The 21,637-nt window shown below is 44.3% G+C and overlaps 1 protein-coding gene across 1 annotated transcript in view; it reads right to left on the bottom strand.

The window, feature by feature from the left end:
• The window catches only part of CNTNAP5 (contactin associated protein like 5), an 801,226-nt gene that overhangs the window by 244,424 nt on the left and 535,165 nt on the right, over window positions 1-21,637 (bottom strand). Inside the window, exon 13 of the mRNA XM_003792647.1 lies at window positions 12,687-12,887. Coding sequence (XP_003792695.1) covers window positions 12,687-12,887 — 201 coding nt within the window. The remainder of the gene's footprint in view (window positions 1-12,686; window positions 12,888-21,637) is intronic.

Genomic DNA, 21,637 nt, shown 5'->3' with positions numbered 1-21,637 from the left:
GGCTGGGCTTGAATCCTCCAGCCTCAGTGTATGTGGCTGGCACCCTACTCACTGAGCTACGAGTGCCAAGCCTGTTATTAAAAGTTTTTAAATTGTCACGTGGCATGGGTTATATTTCCCATGTCTAAAAACAGCACTGTTCTCTAATCTCCTTTCTTTGTTCTTTGAAACCACTCACTCACCAGGCAAGACTAGTGGGTGTGTCCATCTGGGTGCTATTTATGTCTGTATTTTCCTTTCAATTTCTATGACCCACCCCTCATGCTTCCGAACTCTTCTCTAGACCACTGGGCTAGATATGCACCTAGTCTCCCTGTGTGTGCCCTCTACCAACCCAGTCAGTTTTCTTTGCCACATATTTCCCCTCCTTATATCACTGTCAAGTTCAAGTGTCTTCATTAAGTGAAGCAATGACTTTCCAGACTAGAGAATCATACTGCAGAGTATCTGAAACACATGAGACCCCTGCCTTCCTTCCTTCCATCTTCCCTACCTGAACTAAGCAAGAACTTAAACAGCTTCCTCCCCATAATCCGCCCATTCCCTGAGGGGGGACAACATTCTCCTCCCTCCAAGCCTTCTCCCCTCACTTACCTGAACCCAGAGTGACTCATATCTCCCACCCCATGCCTAAAAAGTGCTACCTTTCTGTAGAAAATCTCCAGAATTCACCTAACTAGAAGCGGGTTCTCCTTTCCAGAGCACATCACACCCCCCTAATGTATAAACATAGTCTCCCTTTTTGCCTGCAGAGGGATTGACTCTTTAAGTCAGATGTCCTCAAACTATGGCCCGAGAGTCACATGCAGCCCACCTAGGACATTTATCCAGCCTGCCGGGTGTTTTTGCTGCCACTGCCTGTCCTGCTTAGCAGCCGACTTGTCCCAGGGCCTGCAGTTTGGCCCTCTAACGGTCTGAGTGACAGTGAACTGACCCCCTGTTTAAAGAGTTTGAGGATCCTTGCTTTAAATAATAGCAGCCACCATGTCTAGCCCCTTCTACACACGCATTTGCCATCCTTATAAAGCCTGCGAGTTAGGCCAAAATGTTATCTATTTTGCAGATGAGAAAAGGAGATGCGGAAACTCAGATTATAAACCCCAACAATGGCCATTCGGCAAAGAAGTGGCAGAGCAGGGGAAAGTTGTTGTTGTCATTATTATTATTATTTTGCTTCTGAGCCTCAGACATTTCCTTGCACCATACTGAGATTATGATGTACCAATCTCAGGAAGTTTCCCGGCTTCTTGGTGAGAGCAGTATTGCCATATAAAAAGTACAGTGCGTGGCATTCTCATCAGACCCTGCACACACACACACACCCCACACCCCATGCAGAGAGGAATGAAAACGCCATGATTCACCTACTCTGTCTCCTCAGCAAAAATGAGCAGACTGTGAAAATTTTGTTTAGAGAGGCACTTCTATCAAATCAGAACAATTTAAGTAAACTGAAAAGTTACAAATGCAACTTCCCAACAGTTTTCATCCTTCTGATGCTGTGGGTAGGCTTAGTCTCATAGTCATCATGCTCATTCCTAGAGATGGGGAAACTGAGGCCAAGAGGTGGAAAATACCTCATCTAGTCACAAGGCTAGTAGGATACTCATGGAAATTAAAGTTATACCCCTAGAGCAGACAGACAGAGTGCTGAGAGCACACAGCCCAGTTCTTCACTGGTGTTTCTCAGCCTTTGGGAAGGTTCCAGTGAGGACTCAGACCAGTCAGCCCTGGCTCCACCCACAGCCCGGTGATACAGTGTAGCAAGGTCTGTGTAGACCCCCGCCTCATCTCTGCAGGTGGTAGTATAAGTTTCATTTCCATGTGTACCCTACTACCCACCAAGATGTTTACAAACATGTCATAGATGCTTAGTACTCTAAGGTAGGAACTTCTTTTGCTTGCTATTCTTGAGTTGTTACGGCCTTGGGGAAATTTCATACCTTCTCTGAACAATCAGTACTACCTTACAAGGAGTATGTCCTGAGAAGATTAGGTGCATGAAAGTGTCAAAAATGCTACCTACTATATAAACACATTAGCAATTCCAGAGGCTCGAGAATCTCACAAAAGTCTCTCTCTTTTTCTTTCTTTCTTTTTTTTTGGAGGGGAGGGTTGTTGAATTTTACCAAACCTCTCATTCTTTGACTATGGCAAGAAAGTGATAAACCGGGACATGCATTTTAACTCACTGGTGTGGTTAGTACAGAGACTGGCAGGGCAGGAAGCATACTGAAGAACGTCAAAGATAATTGTCTAGCATGAAAGCGGAGAAACTTGAGGCCCATAACACATAAGTAACCTGATCGAGGGTACGGAAAACCCAGCAGAGGCTCCAGGAGTTGGGGAGAAGGCACGCTCTCTGCGCCCTGCCTGGCCTCGGGAAGCGGCTCTGCCCCACCAGGCTCCCTGTGGCGGGCTGCACACCTGTCTCATCACTGATCCTCTGACACAATAGGAACACCGGGAATGCTTAGAGTCACTGTGAAGGAAGCTTCCATCCCTTCAGCAACTTCCTACTAAACTTTTACTCAATGCAATACAATTCCAGGCATTTGGTGAATAAAGAACAAGTCAAAGAAGATCCCTCTTTGAAGAGGTTAGCATGCTACTGCTAGGGAAAGATGGAGACCAAATAAATCAGACGACAGTGACCTCTGTGCAGAATCTTCAAACACAACAAAGTGGCAAAGAGGGACGAGTGGTGTGTAAAGTTTACGTGGGGAGTCAAACAGCAGACAGAGCCGAGTGTGGGAGAGGAATAGGCTTCCGAGTGGAGAGCGTAGCCAGGGCAGCAGTCCTGAGAGGGACAAGAAAGTTGAGGAGCAGAGAGGAGAGAAGTGGGGCTGACATGGCGGGTGCCAGGGAGCATAGGAGCTGGCCGGTTCCATTCCCAGCGCAGTGGGAAAGGCTTGAAGCCAGGTTATATTATCTCCTTTTGAAGAGATCATCACGCTGGCTACCATCCGCAGGGAGGTGGAACGAGGTGTACGAGGGGCATGGGGGTCTACTGCACTTGTCCAGGATGGGGAGCCAGAGGAGCATGAATACAGGTGGTAGCTGTGGAATGAGAGAAGAGGCTGTTGAACTTGTTGATACTGAAGGAAGAACAGAGATGACGAGGACGGACTGAGTCCTAGGTTTTGGCTTCAGAAGATGAGGGTACAGTTATTAAAATAGAAGGCTGGAGGAGTAGGCTTGGGCAGTTGGCAGGTGTGGGAAAGGAACACAGACTTAATTCTATACTCTCAATGGTGCTGCCAGAGGTGGACAAACACCACCGTTACAAACCAGTAAGTTGACGTTTAGAAAGTGAATGTGCCCACAAGCCGGCAAGAGGCAAGTTCCAAAGTTGAACCCTTTGGACCCACAGAGCGATTCTGAGGCCCTCTGCTGAAAACCACTAGAGGTAGTTGGGGAGCAGCCACACTCTCCTATTAGGTATTATAGTTAGGGGAGCTAGTGTTCTCCTGACCCATGAGATAATGTAATAAAACACTGGCTAAAATAACAGCAGTACTAGACTGTCTGCTCTGTTGCAGACACAGCATCTACCTCATTAGATGTCACTAACAAAGAAGCCAAGGCCTAGAAGGCCCTTGTAACTTGCTCAATATTTCCTGGCTAATAAGCAGAAGAGGCAAAATTTAAGACCCAATTTTATGATTCCAGAATTCACGCTCTTTTCCTCTCACTGGCACTGTACCATGTCTTAAGATTAGAAAATAGGATTCTTCTTTCTGTACACATGTTTGAGACAAAGGGAGTAAGCATGGCCTTTCCTAAAGCTTTGAGAACACCACTGCACACTCTATTTTGTGCAAGGTCTCAGTGTGGATTCCTGGACAGTTCACTTTGATTATTTAAATAATTCATGGTCTGAACAGCAATTCACATACAGTAAGGCACATGTCATCTCTTGAATTTACACAGGATAGTTTTCTTTTCTCCACAGACTCACACCCACATCTTTGGCTTCCCTAAGGTATCCCCCTTCTTGGTAACATATGCCCATGCCTAATTTTGACTTCATATTCCCAGTGAGACACTAAGAGCGAGTTACTAGGACATTAGGAAAGGTGGCTTTCATGCACAGGGAAGTCCACTGACTTGATTCATGTATTTTTATTTTCATAAGACCCGTGGCAAAGTCCTATAGCCACATTTATAGCTGAATTATTTTAAAGATGACAAAATTCCCCAAGAGGAAAAAATGGAGGGCCAGAGGTATTTCCAGCCTGAAATATAATTGACTCTTTAATGGGCAAGACATGAGTGTCTAAGAACCCAGACCTTCAGCTGGACAAACTTGTTTTGACTCCTGATTTTGCCCTGTATTCAATGTATTTCTTTGGGGTAGTATCTAGACAGTCCAGATACTGCTGTTATTTTAGCCAGTATCATGTAGCTCTTTGACTTTCTTTTTTAAGAAAAAAATTTTTTTAATTTTGCTTTCATTTTCTTTTTCTTTCTTTCTTTCACTTTGTGACCCTCCATAAAGTACTGTAAAATCATAGCTGACAGCAACCTCCACCAACCCCTGGGTCCTTAGGCTTAAGTGATTCTCTAGCCTCAGCCTCCCAAGGAGCTAGGATTACAGGCGCCTGCCAGAACGCCTGGCAATTTTTGGGTAGAGATGGGGTCTCACTCTGGCTCATGCTGGTCTTGAACCTCTGAGCTCAGGGCAATCCACCCACCTTGGCCTCCCAGGGTGCTAGGATTACAGGTGTGAGCCACCACACCCAGCCTCTTTGACTTTCTTATAGCATGATGCCTGGGTTTCAGGGACCCTCTGCACTCTACTGAGGGTGTCATAGTGAGACTAGAAAGAAGGAAGGAAGGAAGGAAGGAAGGAAGGAAGGAAGGAAGGAAAGAAAGAAAGGAAGGAAGGAAGGAAGGAAGGAAGGAAGGAGGGAGGGAGGGAAGGAAGGAAGGAAGGAAGGAAGGAAAAGAAAAGAAAAGAAAAGAGAAAAGAAAAGAAAAGAAAAGAAAAGAAAGAGGTTTTCTTTTTTTCTTAATCTTTAGAAATTTCTAAATCTTCCCTGCTATTTTGTCTTCCAGATATCACAGCACAGCATAGGTGTGTATGTCTGATTAGGCAGTTCCTGTAACAAGATGGTTTTTTAGTAGTATGGTGGCCACCAGGTGTAGTGAGAGGACTATCGACTTTGGGATTAGTTCTACACACACTGAGTTCTCCATCCCTGAGGATGGACAGAAAGAGGGAAGTTAGGAAAGGGCAAAGGAAGACAGGAAGGGAGGGTGGAAAAAAAGGGGAAAATAGGGGTGCAAGGGTGGTGCCACGGGAAGTGAGGGTTTCAGCTGCTTGATACAGATCTCCCAAGATTTGTGCAGGTGGTGCAAGCAGGCTGGCAGCAATTAAGTGATGGGTGAAACATCAAAGCACTCTCAGGTCCATTTAAATTGGGGGGAAAGAACAGGAGAACTGCCCTGAATCCAAGGTAATCCAAGGTGATCTCCAAGCCTTCGGAGGAGAGCCCTAAATTAGTGTGGGTTTATGAAGAGATAGAAGACATGAGCTCCCAGCTGTTTCTGGTTCCCCAGCAATGAGGAATGAGCTAAAATGTCTGTGTGTTTAGCAAATTATGGACACCGGGTTAGCCTGACTCACAGAAACTGACAGCACGATGGATTTGAAACAGGATGAGAAAAGGTACTAGACCCCTGCTTGTTCTAGTGACTTCCCGGCACAGTCATCACCTTCCTCTATGTGGCCTGTGGAGAGCCCCACCCTCACTTTCCTCCCACTCACCTTCCCCCTCCATCTACGCCTGCCTTCTGGATATTATTCAACCTTGAATCTTCTGCCCGAGGCAGGTGCCCACATCCTGCCTGGAGGCCTTCCCCAGTGTCCCCTCCGAAACACAGCTACCCACATCCACTCACTCTCTGGCCCCTCATTCTTCTGGACTTTTCTACTTCACTGTTTTCATGAACTGTGGGTACATATAAGCGTGTGTGTATCTGTGTGTGTTTCCGACATCCCTCCTATAATCCTGTCCAGAAAAGTGCCTGGCATATGGCAGATTCTCAGTAAATACTTAGCATATGAAATGAAATGTAAGTTCTTTTTTTTTTTTTTTTTTTTGGAAATGTAAGTTCTTGAAATTGATCTTATTTGGTACAAACACTGGGGATAAAACAGTTCTAGTTTAATAAACCAGAGAGTACCCTGATGGGCTACTTCCTTTCTACTAGTAATTTGACTTCTGTGCATCACAACTTTGTATTAGGTTTCTAACCCTAATCATTAGTTTTGTACCCATGGGAAGTTGAATATTACAAAGAACATGAGGCTTCATATGCACAACTGCACTTAGGGATCTATTTGGATATACAAAGAGCATATTATGAATATATATAACATTATGAAATATATATTACGTGGCTAATACGTTGCATACACACTATAGTATATATTGTTTAATATAGATTATTTATTGCGTATGGTAAGTGTAACCAGTTACCTGCATATTTATCAATGTATCAGTTATTAAGGGAAAAGGAAAAAAAGGAGAGAATTTTAGAATGCTTCAAAAGAAATAGGATTTATCCCTTTAAATTCCATTGGAGCGTAACTAGGCAGGGCAGCTGACTGCATCAAGAAAACAGGGAGCCTGCGTGAATGAATAAATAGGGATGACTTTTAACAGCCCCATTACTGGTAGGTAAATAGGGGTTCGGAAGTGCTTCGGGGCACTGTATCCTCAGCTCCTCTGAAGAACTTAGATAATCCTCCTGGCAATCTCGTTTGCCTGACTGATTCACTCTGCAAATGCTTTCTGTTCGGAAAAACCAAAGTAAACTCCAGCTCAGGCTGTCCTACGGCTATTAGATCTCAAAGTAATAGAGTCTAAATTTTCAATAGTTTCATGTGTTTCAGAGCTGACTTCCTACCTAGGCCTTTCAGAGCTCACAGCCTTACTGGGGAGGGTCCTCGCAAACACTCATTCCTCAGAGTGGTAAGTGCAAAGGACGGATGTACCAGACACTCTTACCAGGAGTAAAGCCGGGGGTGCCACGGAGCATGAGGACAGAACTTAGGACAGGAATGCCTGCCATGTCCATTCTCCCCAGGGACCTGGGCACCTGCCTCCCCTGGATCACCTTCCTCTGCCCCCTTCAATCTTGCTGTCCTTCTCTGGGGGAAGTTGTGGGTTATGGAGCTAATTGGCCACATAATTAAGGCACCTGTCAGACTGTGGGTTCAATATTTATTTTTCTGTCCTCTTTATGTTTCCTGGACCTGGGTCCCATTTCATTTCATATGTTCATCCACGCTCCCTTCAGGACTCTGGAAAAATTCCTTTAGGCAAGTGAGAAAAGGGTCCTGACCAGTGAGAAAAGGGCTGCGCCTTATCCCCCAGGGACAAGTTGCCCCTCCCCCAAAAAAGTATGGCTGATCACTGGCAGTTTGGAGGTTCCTGCCTCATCCTGGAAGGTACTCTGCAGCAGGAGGCCTGAGGCCCTGCAGAAAGTGCAAGGGAGAAAGTCACCAGTGCAGGGAGGGGACACAGGGGGACTCACAAAGATACCTCTTCCACAGACCCCTCTGTCTTGGAGAGACACTGGAGAGAGTTTATAGTACAAACCCTTCAGCTAAGGAGACAGATGACACGGTCTACTGGGTAGCGCTTGTGTGTAGCTCTGGGGAAGAGCATCAGAGGAAGCTGTCAGAAAATGGTAGTGTCATGATTCAGTCACAACTGAATGAAAAAGACCCAGTGGTGAGCCATGTGTGACCTCACCCTCTGATCTTCCTCCTCCTCCTCCTTCTGCCGCCCCTAGATGAGTGGAATCAGCTCCAGGCTCTGGGGACACCACTCAGGACACCCATGCAGGAGTGTGTGAGCCCAGCAAGGACGGCACCATCCCTTTGTGGCTGCCCTGGAATTTGCCCACAAGCAACCCTGACCCTGTGGCCTTGGCACATAAGGCTCTGGCTACTTGGTTTCTCTCTTCAGCTCTGTTTTCCTACACAGTAAAGAAATTCATAAAAATGCACATTTTCCCTAATTACTCCACTTTTTTGTGACTTTTGGCTGTGGGGGGGCTTTACATGGTGTATCAGAAACAGCATTCTTGCTTTGACTTTTGCTAAAGCTGCTTGAAAGAATTAGGATCCCCCATCCCCCTCCCACACAGGCTGGTGGCATTAAACAAGCATCTTATTCTCTCCGAGGTTCTGTTTTCTAAAATCCTACATGGGGATGCCCCTGACTGTGCAGGTCTGTTCTTTGGATTAGAGATTATGCTTGTACCGTCCCTCAAACACATCCTCAAACATAAGAAACCTCAGCGGTTGGTGGCCATTTTAATATTTTCTTATTTTACGTCATCTTGCCTTCTTTATTTTCTCTCTATATTATCTATTTTGGGTACTGATGGGCTCAGAAATCAGTACCCCAAAGTGAAGGCCTCAGAAGCAAAAGTTTCTCTCTGACCCCCTGACCCCTGCCTCTCAGTCCCATTCTCCCCGGAGGCAAAGAAACTAGAGCCCCTCCTCCCCAAGGTGCTCATAGAAGCCAGAACCACTTTTCCCAGAATCCAACCACAAAATCTGAAATTACTATGTGTAAAAACCAGACATGGGGCAGCGCCTGTGGCTCAAAGGACTAGGGTGATGGCCTCATATATTGGAGGTGGTGGATTTGAGCCCGGCCCGCCAAAAATTGCAAAAAAAAAAAAAAAAAAAGAAAGAAAGAAACCAGCCATGAAGAAATTACCTGACTTACATTGTTGAGCATAGATCCTAAGACCCCCATTTCATAGAGGGTCCTGTCTCACACCCAGAAGGAAGGAGTGCTCTTTATAGAGGCCAGGAAGAATCTGGACACAGGCCTTGCTGGGTTTGCTCAGTTTGTTAGCCTTAGATCATACCTCTTCTGTTCAAATTTCTACAAGGCTATTCACACTTTGTTAAGCGTAAGCATAAAAATGGACAATTTCCAGGTCTGAGTGTGGTGGCTCATGCCTATAATCTTAGCACTTTGGGGGGCTGAGGTAGGAGGATTGTTGAGCCCGGGAGTTTGAGAACAGCGGGACCAATATAACCCTGTCTTTACAAAAAAATGAAAACGTCAGCCGGGTATGATGGTGCGTGCCTGTAGGCCCCACTACTCAGAAGGGCTGAGGCAGGAGGGTTGCTTGAGCTGGGAATTTGAAGTTACAGTGAGTTGCACTCCAGCCCAGGAAAAAGAGTGAGACCTTATCCAAAAAAGGCAATTTCCTCTGTATCTTTGAGTCTTCATTCTGAAGGCTTCTGTGTATACACGATAAATAAATTTGTACATTTTCTCTCCTATTAATCACTCGGCCTCATGTCAGTGATTTTTCAGAAAATCTTTAAGGGCCAAGGCCTTGCTCCTTACTGTACCAGAAGAATCTATAGCAAGAAGGAATCCTACACTTTCTCTTCCTACTGATTTTAATCTGCCTGCAGCCACAGTGTGAAATACTTTATTGCTTCTAGTAACCCTGGCCTCTAGTTAGTAGTAGCCAATAAGCTATAGAAATCAGCATGCCCATTAAAAAAAAAAAATTAACAGCAAACAATATAATTGTCTTTGATCCCCCTTTACATTTATCAAATTGTCCGAGTTAAAGTAAAATGATAATACCTTTTGCTGAGAAATGGACACTCAATCCCACAGTGTTGTTGGAAGTATAAATCGGTACAACCCTGATACATTGCATAAGTCAATATGGCAAAAGCCTTAAAAATATGCACACTCTCTGCCTGGAAACAGCACCTCCAGGAATTGATCCTGAGGATCTATCTAATCAGTTACTTTCTCAGAGATCTCCATGCAAACTGTTCTTGCGGTACCGTTTCTAAGGGTGAGAAAGTGGAAACAATCCACACATCCAAATAAGAGACTTGTTAATTGCAATACATCTATATGAACGGAAGACTGTGTTGTTAATAAAAATGATAGCATGAAGTTATTTTTTTTTTTTTGCAGTTTTTGGCCAGGGAGGGGTTGAATCAGTCACCTCCAGCATATGGGGCCAGCACCCTACTCCTTTGAGCCACATTCACTGCCCTGAAGTTATATTTTTCGACATGGAAACACATTTGTGTGTTTTGTGTGTGACGAATACGGGTCCTAAAAGAGTATCACGGGGGTGTGTCTTTCCTACACTCCCCTGGATTCAGCTCGATTGGCAGGTAGGAAGCAGGACCTAGTCTGTGCCCTCCCCACCTTCTACCTCAGCCCTCACAGGGGAAGGGGGTGGCTCAGTGATCCGACAGACCAGGTGTGTGCCCTGGGTGCTGGCTCTCAGATTCACATGGCCACAAATGTGCACACTGTTCTTCCCATTTCTGCTTCCAGGAGGGGAGCTCACCTAGGTGGGGGCCCAGGAGGCTTCTGTCCCGGGCTGGGGCTACATCTCTATGGCACTGTGTTACTAAGTGAGGACTCTATAGCTCCACCACACCCACAAACAGGAGTTGGAGGTGAAGGTCAGGTGGCACAGGCCACACTGTCCACGCCGACTCACCAGAAGACAGCAGACACATCATGTGCACCCCCGCACCCCATCATCTCCCTTCTTTGATCTAGAACTCATGGGGAAAGGAGGACGAAGGAGGACCCCCATACCCAAACACGTAGTAGCAGGTTCCTATCATGTCTGTGAATACGTGAGGGGAAAGATTCACACCTGAATGCTGCACTGGCCATCCCCAGAAGGTGAGATTTCCTGTGCATATGAGTTTTCTCATCCATTCTATTACTGTAAAATTATTGTAATCATTCTATTTACACCATTTCTGTACAAACAACGTTCCCCTTTGCACTGGTTTCCTGTCACAGCACCCGTTTTGGACCTTCCCTGCTGGGGCGCTGTGAGCGAGCTCGGTTTTGCTGGGTACCTAACAGGCGCCAAGCATGGCACAAGGAGATTAGACTACAGTTTTTCCTAAGTCTTTGCATCCACTTTACAGAGTTCAGGATTTTCATGCAAACTTTACAGATAGTAAAATAGAAACTGTAGGAACTGAGCCACTTGCACAATGTCACAGAACTAGTAAGTGGCAGAGGTAAGCCTTCGCTCCAGAGCTGTGACCTGCCCCCAGACCCAACCTGTATCATCAGGGAATGCAGAACAACCGAGTTAGGAGACAGCATGTGCACAGAGGCAATGGTGCAGCCACTAAATTCACAGAACCCATACACTGAGGGACGTCTCCTACTCAAAATGAACGCACACTCATTTTCCTTCCTGTTTTCACAAACCCGACCCTTAGAAACCTGGAAACAACACAAGCAGAAGCAAAGAGGGTGATCTCTAGAACAGACACCTGGGCACAGGGCTGCGAGGGCACCTGCAGTCCCGACAGCCAAGGGGGAGGGAAAGAAATAAGCACTAACACTGACTCCGCAGCGCAGGCCCCTCTGCGGCCTCTGGGAGAAGAGGCCCCACCCACCCAGCGTCGGATCTAATCAGCCCTGCATGCCCGGCTGAAGCTGAGGAGAGTACGGTAATTGATTTTCACAATGATGATCCTGAGTCATAAAGAAAAGGTTAGATTGTATGTTCAGAATTCTCTGTTTAAGAAGGCAAGGAAGCATGTAATCCATTTGAGAAAGATTTTCATTTCCAATAGTTAAAAATTCTTTGGAAAGATTTTTGGTGCTTAGAAAGTAAGTGACAGTTATCTAGAAAATTCACTTATGTGGAATGAAGTCCTCCCCAAAGATTCTGGATCAGCCAGGCAGTGTGTTGTTTGTGGTTGGGCTTCTGTGGCTTCCCGTGTCGACATTCATTGTCTGTTTTTCTTCAGCCTTTCAAAATCCCCCACTTCCAAGGGCTGGACTGCCTGCTTCTTGAGGCGAGAGACTGTGACACCCTCTCTTACCTACACTGTACCCTTGTGGCCTTTATTCTCTTGAGAAAGAAATGATGAACTGACATTCACAGAAATGACCAACTCCCCGGGCAAGCATACAGTTTGACAAACCTGTCCTGACATCCTCCAAAGGTCTTTTTGAGTCTTTGTGAACCACTGTAGCATTTGTTTTGTTTTGTTTTATTTTTTTGCAAGATGTTAATAACTAAATTAACCAATCGCTCTAAAAAATAAGTAAAGGAAAAAATAAATAAGATTGGTCTAATTATATCTGAAAGCAAACGTTATTTTTAAAAAGAATCCTTTCCATGAAGGCCTCCCCCTCTCAGGCACCACTCCCCGTGTGCACACACAGGCTGCCCCGGCCTGCCATGGTGGCCTCTGGCCTGATAGTGCTCCTTTAGCATCCTCTGCCTGAGACATAAATTGTCCCTCCGGGATGAGTGTGCTGAGACCCTGCTGGGGCCTTCTCACACTCTCTTCCCTCTCCCAGAAAAGGCACTACTCTAGTTCTTCATTCTCATAAGAGTCACAAGATGGCCATTGTCATTGCTGTCTTTTTGGCAATGAGGCTAAAACCTTGAAAAAGGACAGAACTCTCTCTAGGTCACACCCTGGGTTACAGAGTCAGAACTAGAACCTAGCCAGACCTCTCTTGGCTTGGCTTCTCTTTCTGGCATGGTGAACAACTGTACCTACAGCCCCCTCCCCGATAAATATCCCTCTCCTTGATACTCTGGGTTTGGAAGAGCCATCTGTCCCACTGAAGACAGCCCCCAACCCAGCACACACAGAGGACGAGCCTTACCTGGCGTGTTGAGCAGGCGGGACCTCCGGCAGTGGTAGGCCACCTCCTGCTCACAGTGCTCCGAGCGGTCAATCATGGCCTCCAGCTGCTCCATGCTGCCACCATAGTCCAAGGCCATGGTATAGGGGTTCTCGGGGTTGGCGCCCCGCACGTGGGTCAACCCTGTGCTGTTGTGCTGCACCGACGTCCAGATCTTGTCCTCTGCCCAGACAAAACAACCAAAGCAAGAAATGTTAGCGTTAAGGTCACATAAGTGGCATGTAACAGGTGGTGAAGCACTCAGCATGCAACAATTAATCGCCACTGGCGTGTTCAAGTTACAGTAAGAGTATTATCCCACAAATTCTGTTCCTTATAGAGCTCTGCCACAGTTGGAATAAGGTTAATAATCTTAAAATCTCAATTTGCAGAGCTTATATTCCACAGCCATTTAATGCCTGTCATTTCAGTTAAAATTGACAATACCTAAATTGGAAGGGAGTCAATACTGTGGTGTCAAAAATTTTTGAAAAATTTGAATGAGGAGAATTGGGCAGCTCACCTGAGATCACATAGTCAGTAAATGACTAAGCAACCATTAAAAACAAGGGTATCTGACTCAAATCCTACACCTCCAGCCACTGATACACTTATTCCTCATAGAAACGCTAGCAGAAATAATTTTTTCAAAGAACCATTTCTCACTGAACAAGGTTGAGATGATGTGATCCACACTGTACATGTCAAGCACTTAATTAGCTTTTAAAAAAGGATTTATTTTCCCTATTACCTCTATTTACTAAAAAAAACAAAAAAAAAGTAGAGTTCTACAATAGAAGAACATGCAGAGATGAGAACCTTCGAGTCAGTTCTGAGGACATGTTTTGCCTCATACAGAGAAGACTGGAAGGAGAAAAGTGAGCTGGCGAGATCGGCAGGAGACGTATTTCTGCCTGTAACAAGCTGGAACAAGTCACTTCCCTTTTCTGAAGTTCATTTCTATAGTCAGTTAAGAAAAACAGCACCACAGACAACTAAAAATGAGACAGCAACACTAGCGATGTAGGGGCAGGGCTGTTAATATAAAATAGCCACCCCAAATAGGAGGTCTCAGGGCACTATCTGGGAGGTATCAGATGCACTTTGTTAATAACCTGGGCTAAAATATTTACTGCAATTGGACATGCAGTTTAATTCTGAACATTCTCCCAAATAAAGCAAAAAAGGAAATAGGAAGACTTGAAAATCTGTTGTCATCTGGGAATCTTGCCCACATAATTGCATCATTACTCTTCATAGATTCTCAGAGCTGGAAAGGAACCTGGCATAACAACCACATGTGGATTCTTCCCTCCTCCACTCTCTAAGTACTGTAGATGGAGAAACCAAGGCATAGAGAGTGAAGAGATGCCTGGAAGCGTCTATCAGACCACAGTGATGAGCAGAGTCACTAAAGATAACCACTGCTGATTAGCACTCTTCACAAGGAGAATCATGGCACTGATATGATGGCATTGGAAAGAGTCAAGAACTGACCACCCAGGTGTCCTGCGTTAATCCTTTCTCTACCACTAACTCTGTCAATGACCGGGAGAAGTCACTTCATGACCCTGCACTTCAGTTTCAAAAGGAGGAGCGAGAGAAAGATAATTTGGTTTAAATGCTATCGAAAGGGTTGTCCAACTCTAAAAAGTGGAAATAATTCTTGCAACATTAGTTGAAAGTTTGCATAAATATTACAACTCATCTTAAACAATTTTTCTAAAATGAGCCCATTGATAACCCACATGTCCCCGATGTTTTAGTGAGGTAAGGTGACACTTTCCGTAAAGTATAAATCAGTTACTAAATTTTGCCTTTGAAAATAAAAATAAGACATGATTCAGATTAGTAAAATTAATTTTACAAACGTAACCCAAAATTTTAGAAATTCTAGTACCAATATTGGCAAAAGCTGACAAACTAACCAAAGAAAAATTACCATTCAATAAGAAATTACTACAGAGGTAGGACTAAAGACAGCCCTGTCTAATCCATAATAACAATGCTATGTCACTGCTCCATACTAAGACATTTTTCATATATCATCTCCAGTACGAGTAACAGCCTCCCACCACAGACATCACTACATGGACGCACATAGATATGTACATGCAGTGATGCCGCTTAGGTCAGTGGTTCTCAACCTCCTGATGCCCTGACCATTTAATACAGTTCCTGTGGGTCGCCACTCTCAGGTTGAGAACCACTGTGTTAGGTGAAGATGTATATTCATAAATCCTTGCCTCAAATATAAACAGCAGTAAGAGAGATGATTACTTGTAGCCTAGAGCCTATTCACTGGCTTTTATTTCAAATCTTCCCTGTGTCCTCTGCTAATTTTTCTTCTGAGAAATAGTAAAGACTAAAAACAAGAAGATAAATGGACATTATTTTTCTTTAATATTTTTCTATCTATCCATCCATCTCTCCATCTATTAAACTCATGCCCAGACTCAATGCATCTAATCTCATTTCTAAAATTGGTTCTTGACAACAAACCACATGGGCATCTGTTTTCTTCTAAGTGTACACAGATTTTCACATCCACATAGCCTTCCCTCTACTGGGTCATATGGTCATTTATTCATTTGCTTATTCAATTTACTTATTGATTTGCTTTACAAAAATCACATGTTGTCTTTGACCAGATGGGAAAGGAAAAAGCTGTATCAGAGTCAATCTTGCATAGAGCCACTGATTTCATTGCTACACTGTTCTTTGATTTCTATCTTTTCTCCTTCTGTTTTGTTGGTAGCTACATAGATGCAGCTCTCCATCCTAACTACGCATGGAAAGTTCAGGGTTGACACCACTGCAGGAAGGTGGCTTTGGAGCCCGATGCTCTGATGCCTCATCTGGACTGGGGAAGGACAGCTCAAACTGGAGGAGGTTTATGTGAATGTCCTCTCTGAAGGGTTTTCACCCTAGCAAAATTCATTTGGCAGTCTTTGACGTGGCTGGAGAAGTAGATATTTATGCCCAAGTGGACCCATATATGTCTTCAAATAAAATTGAATACACAGTGGGGCATTGTGGTGGGCACCTACAGTCCTGGGAGGCTGAGGCAAGAGGATTGCTCAAGCCCAAGAATTTGAGGTGTCTGTGAGCTATGATGCCATTTTACTCTATTCAGGGTGACAGAGTGAGACTCTCTCAAAATATATACATACATACATATGTACCTACATACATAACTAAATACTAAAAATTGAATCCCCAAAGTAAATGTTGAAGATGGTCAATTCAGTCAATGGACAGTAGAGGCTAGTGGACACAGCTTGGGCTGTGGAGTCAGAATATCTGGGTCTGTGCACCAGATCAGCACCTGCTGCTTAAGTAATAATTTAACTTCAGTCAAATTATTACTTCTCTAAAGCCCAATCTCCTTATCAGTAAAACTGAAAAGCAGCCACGGTACTGACGTTAACATGACACAGCCTGGCTTTGGGAACAGACTCACCCGACTGGAATCTGTGTTCTGCTCCACAATAGCAGGGCAAGTTTTGACAACTTGTACAAGGTCTCTGACGTTCCCTCATTGGAAAACCAGGGATAGTACTACCAATCATTTCCTCTGTAATCATATTACCATGATTCTGTGTCATGTTTTCCAGGGACACATAAAAGATTGTTGGGCAGTCACAAGAGTGGAGAATCTACACACTAGGACTTTTTATAACACCAGAGCAGGAGGCTGGACAGTACTCCTTAGGGAGCTGGGGGTGGGAAGTCCATCTTGCAAATGAGGTTAACAAGTGTGGTGGACTGCAGTTTCTTGTGACGCAGCTGCTGCCGTCTGTAATAAATTATTACAGCCTGTTCAGTTCTCTGTGTACTGACGAATGGCCTCACGTGACTCTATTTGTATTTCCTAAAATTTCTTCAACAGACTTTGGTTTTTAGTCCTCATGGACCCAGAAACCTGGAAAACCACTGCCCTCTGGTACAGTCTTTTGCTACCCAGGCCATTCTCTTTCATTGCTTCTACTGTCCACCACCACTTGATCCCACTATTAGAAACGCAGCCTTATCTCCCTAACTGCTGAAAAGGGCATGCATATTGAGTTACCCAAGACCACATCTCTGCATAAAAGAGGGTTTCATTTAGAGATTTTTGAGCATGCAGGGACCTATTCACCATTACCTTAATAGGGAAATAGGGCCACTTCACTAAGCATTCTAGTTAGCTTAAAGTAAGTTATTATATATTTAAAACATTTGCTTTTTTAAAGTTGTATTCAGCACTGTGGGCTGGCATGAATACGGATGATCTCATGACCCAGATCCACACCTGCCACTGTGTTGCCTTTATGTGTAAAGGGGTTATGGTCCATGGATCATCAAATAGCAGGCAAGGTGAAGCTCTAAAGAATTTTTTCAAAGACATAAACATGGAATGTTTGTAAGAGAGTAAAGCATTTCCCAAATTGCACTGTGATTTTTTAGCTTTCCCTCTCCCCATAAAGAGATGAGATATTCCAGGATGTGAAGGGTGTCATTCATTCCTGTGTTCAAATATATGCCCAGGCAGTTCTGTGCTAGCCCCCAGAGTACACACGCAACAGCAAAATGCACTGACTCCTCCAAAAGTTTGCCATCATTTCTGGGAGATAGTGGAGTATACAAGAATGGCAGATGCACTCTGGAGATTACAAGTAGGAGGTGGAGGGTGGGCCTGTCCTGTGGAGACTGTGCACTGTTTTTCTTGAGAGCTTTCAAGGTACACATGGATCTTTCGCCATGGGACTACCTGAACCCAGGTAATTGCTGAGCACCTTAGGACTTCTAGGTATTTTTGTCAAATGGAAAGGTAAGTAATCACCACCGTTTGCACTCCACTTGGTTCTTAGTTTCAGCATTTCCAAAGGGGTTCTTCTATTCCCATGTTATGTAATCATCCAAATGTAAAGAAGTTTCAAGTTATAAGATTAAAATACGGACATGCACACACACGTATACACATAAGAGAAAAAATAAAAGGCTGTGTGAAAAGCCAGCAAAGTAGTAATGACGGAACATTCTAGAACATTTTATATTATCATCTCTGTGGGGAAATCTCCCCTGATTGTCACCTCTTAAGCAGCCCTTGTCCCTGGGTCTTGAGGTGACCTACCTGGTTCTTCTGGCTCTTATTTCCCAAGCTGTAAACTGTTTACATACAGAGCTACGATTTAATTTTCTTTCATCTTTTTCTTTCATTATATCTGATTGCTTTTATTATTGTGATCATTATTATTAATAATAGTAATTATAGATGCTGTAAGTGGTTCTATCCGTTACCATGGGGATCACCACTCAGAAGAAAGAACAAACAAAAGGGAAGTAAAAAAGGGACAGATAAGAAATAACTTTGATTAATACGACCTCATTCTATACACATATCCGTCTCTTTGCAGAGGGAGGAAAAAAACGCAATTATTCTATCACAATGGTAGAAGAAAGGGAGGTCTACAGATTGTCAATACCCAGCTTATTTGAACAAAATCACCGTGGGGAGCTCCTCACATGCTTTGAACAGTGTGCCAACTCACTTACACTCCTACTGTAATAAAGCAAGTCTATATTAAGGTCCCTGGGGTCACTTCTGGGACAGTTATCCATGTTGACAAGGTGAATTTCCTATGCCAACAGTAAAGACAGTCTAAATAATCCTCAAAGCACTATCTCTACTACTCATCTGCCATCTACTCTCGTGTGAGGTCTTGTGATATCTTTTGTCATTTTACATTGATAGTTATTTAATTTTTCATATGTTTGTCCCTTTCTCCCCATTTAAATCATAGGCAATGACTGCTGAGTAAATACAGGTTCGGAAACAGCTTTCCAAGTCCATGGAGGCAGATGGGTTGCAGGCCATCACCAGCCGTGGTTTCCTACACCAGCTTTGCCACCTCCCTCAGCCTCCTTTGTAAAGTGGGCATCACCCATTGTGCAGGGTGGTCCTGAGCACTGAATAGAAAGCCCGGGATTGAAGTCAAGTGCAGGAGCTCGGGCCTATAATCCCAGTACTTTTGGAAGCGAAAGTGGGAGTACTGTTTGAGGCCAGGAATTTAAGACCAGCCTGGGCAACACAGGGCAATGCTGTTGTCTCAAAAAATTTAGATGGGTAGTGGTGAGAACTTGTAGTCTCAGCTACTTGGGAGGCTGAGGTGGTAGAATCACTCCAGTGCAGGAGTTCAAGGTTGCAGTGAGCAGTAAGGAATTGCTGCACACTGCACCTCAGTCTGAAAGACAGAGTGAGACCCTGTGTCCACAAAAAACAAAACAAAAACACAGTGTTGCGCTGAGTGCCCGACTCCTTATCAAAGCTAAACTGCTATCTGCTATGAGCTGTCCTATTGAAGCCATTTGGGGAAGATCCAAAGAGATCATTTCATCTTTAAGAACACTTCTGGGAACCTGTGCTGAGTGGGTCAATTCCACCTTCAGCCCAGCCCCAACCTTTAAAAAGGAAGGGAGACAATTGGTGAAAGGCAACGTCCACCTCTTTTAAAAGGCTTCAGAATTCCTGCAGGAGCTGTTTCTGTCCTGTGCCTCCAGCTGCCTAAGCAAAAATCCACAGAGCCTTGCTGGAAACCACTGCAGACACTGCTTCTTTTAGTGTCTGGGTTTCTGCAGCTGCAGGGGGCACATTACCAGTTTAGGGCGGCTGTGAAGGCCACTGTGCACCCCGAGACGGACACCACAGTGCAGGGTGCTCTGGTTCCATCCATTACCGCCTTCACCTGCCCACGTGGGCCACATTTCACGCTTTCTAGACGACACCCTCAACTGTGATTTATCTTCACACATCTCTCTAGCCTTTACTTTTTAAATGCACTTTTGGGGGGTGTTATTTTTTTCTTTTCCCTTGCTTTAAAATAGTTGGCATGATCAAAGGGACCCCAGAAACGTGCCTTATGGTCTTAGTGGGTGGTGGTTTAGCTCGGAATCCATGTACAGTATCCTATTTGTTCATTGGTTGTGCTCTAGTTTATTTAAAAACACAAAGGGTATGCAGAATACTACCTCAGGGACTGGAAGGGGTTGGCTAGTTCTCTGAATTCTGAGCCAAGGAGTTCATGGATGGTTTGGGGAAGGCAGGCCACCTGACATAAGTTCCCTTTCATCTGGACATTTGGCAGCAGCCATAGGAGATGGGGTTCTCAGGGAAATGGCACATGGACAAGATGCCCCTATTCCACTTAGGCCCAGTGTGTGGGCCTTTTGGGTAGGGACATGGGAAAAAAATCTCCCAAATCTAAGCCACCAGCTAAGAAGAACTAGGAGGGTCTTGGAGGGTCTTTCATTATTGAGAAAGGTTTCATGAGGTCTTTGGGAGTACTTCGTAGCAGACATTATTTTGGTGCACTCTGAGGATACACAGATCTAAATTCAGTTCCCAGATGTGTCACTTGCTAGCTGAGTGATGCCAGACAAGTTCCTCTAGTTTTTCCAACTTCTGCTCTCTCCAAGTACAAATGGAAGATAGTCCCTACCCCACACTTCGCCACCTTGGCTAAAGGAGAGAAACTCCAAGAATTTATAACCCAGTATGGGGACACATGTGCACAATCATAGTTGCTCCTGACCATTTGGTTAGAAGATCTAAAGTGGCCAATATTGGACTCAGAAGGCTTCATGGGACAGTGACCTGACTACAAAGGGCTTGCTCTAGTGCCATGATGAGTTTTCCAAAGGCAGTGTTTTCACCTCCTTTCCCCAGGCCAGCCGAGAAGACCAGCCATTTCTGAGTGAACAACTGTCTACTTCCTCTGCTGTCTTGGAATTTATATTCTGATTCAGGAGGAGCCTGACAAAAAGAAAACTCAAATAGGAGAGCAGAATTATTCATCGTTCTTTCAGCTAACGTCTCTCCTCCAGAGCTCATCACACTGTAACGGAGACTGCCACGGCACCACTGTCACCCGCGGGCAGTAGCCTTTTCTCGTCCCACCAGCATCTTGGGCTTGTTGGTTTCACACATTGTTACTGCAACCTGTTTACTCACTTCCCTTTGCTAAACTTCAAGTGCGGCACCTGGAAAGGCTGTTTCAGAAGTCTTCATATGTCTAACACCCAGCCCACAGTAGGTATTTACTTACTACTGAACTAAATGTTCAACAGACTACTAGGATTTTTACTGAAGTCAGTGACAGCTCTTGAAATCAGCAGGAAAGTGAAAGAAGACAAGAATGGATGTTTAGACAGGCACTTGAAATGCTGCTGTGCAGCCAAGGTTGTCTATTGCAAATAACAGATTATTGGAAAAAATTAAATAAGCATCCATAGGTGTCTGATTGAATAAAGTATCATTAACTGACACAGTAAAGTACAATGCAGCCATAATAAATAATATATAAGCTCTCTACGTGCAGAGATCTGGCATGAGTTCCACTATATACTGTAGAGTGGCAGAATCAAGGGATTGATGCATAGAAGAGTATGATAGATTTCTGTCAGAGAATAAAGGAGAAATATGAATATGCACAGGAAGGACAAAGGGACATAAATGGTGATCTAAAGGAGACAGGTAAGAATAAATAAAGTGACGGCAACGAGGGAGCCAAATCTCTCTGGTCAACCAATGCATGCGCATTTAGCTGTAGCTGACTTCTGTACCATAAATGTATTTCACACTGTCGAAACATACAAGTGAATCAAAAGGATGAAGGAAAGGTAAGTCCTAAAATTGCATATTAAACAGAACCAAAATCACTCAACTGCACATTAAACTGATAAAATAACCACAGAAAAGGTACAATTGAAGTCACTTTTCAGATTAGCATCCTGTCTGCCTATACTCATGTACCCTCGGCAGAATATACTCTGAGCACAAAAAAATAAAATTGAAGGAACTTTACTTTTGTTATTGATACTACTATTGCCAGTGTGATTCTAGAGCTCTGTGTGTGTGTGTTGTAGGACAAAGCAGATGAGTAAACATTGTG

This window comes from Otolemur garnettii, unplaced genomic scaffold (genome assembly GCF_000181295.1).
Source record: "Otolemur garnettii isolate 467f Iridium unplaced genomic scaffold, OtoGar3 scaffold00059, whole genome shotgun sequence".
Lineage (NCBI taxonomy): Eukaryota > Metazoa > Chordata > Mammalia > Primates > Galagidae > Otolemur > Otolemur garnettii.
This window is presented reverse-complemented; position numbering and strand designations above follow the sequence as displayed.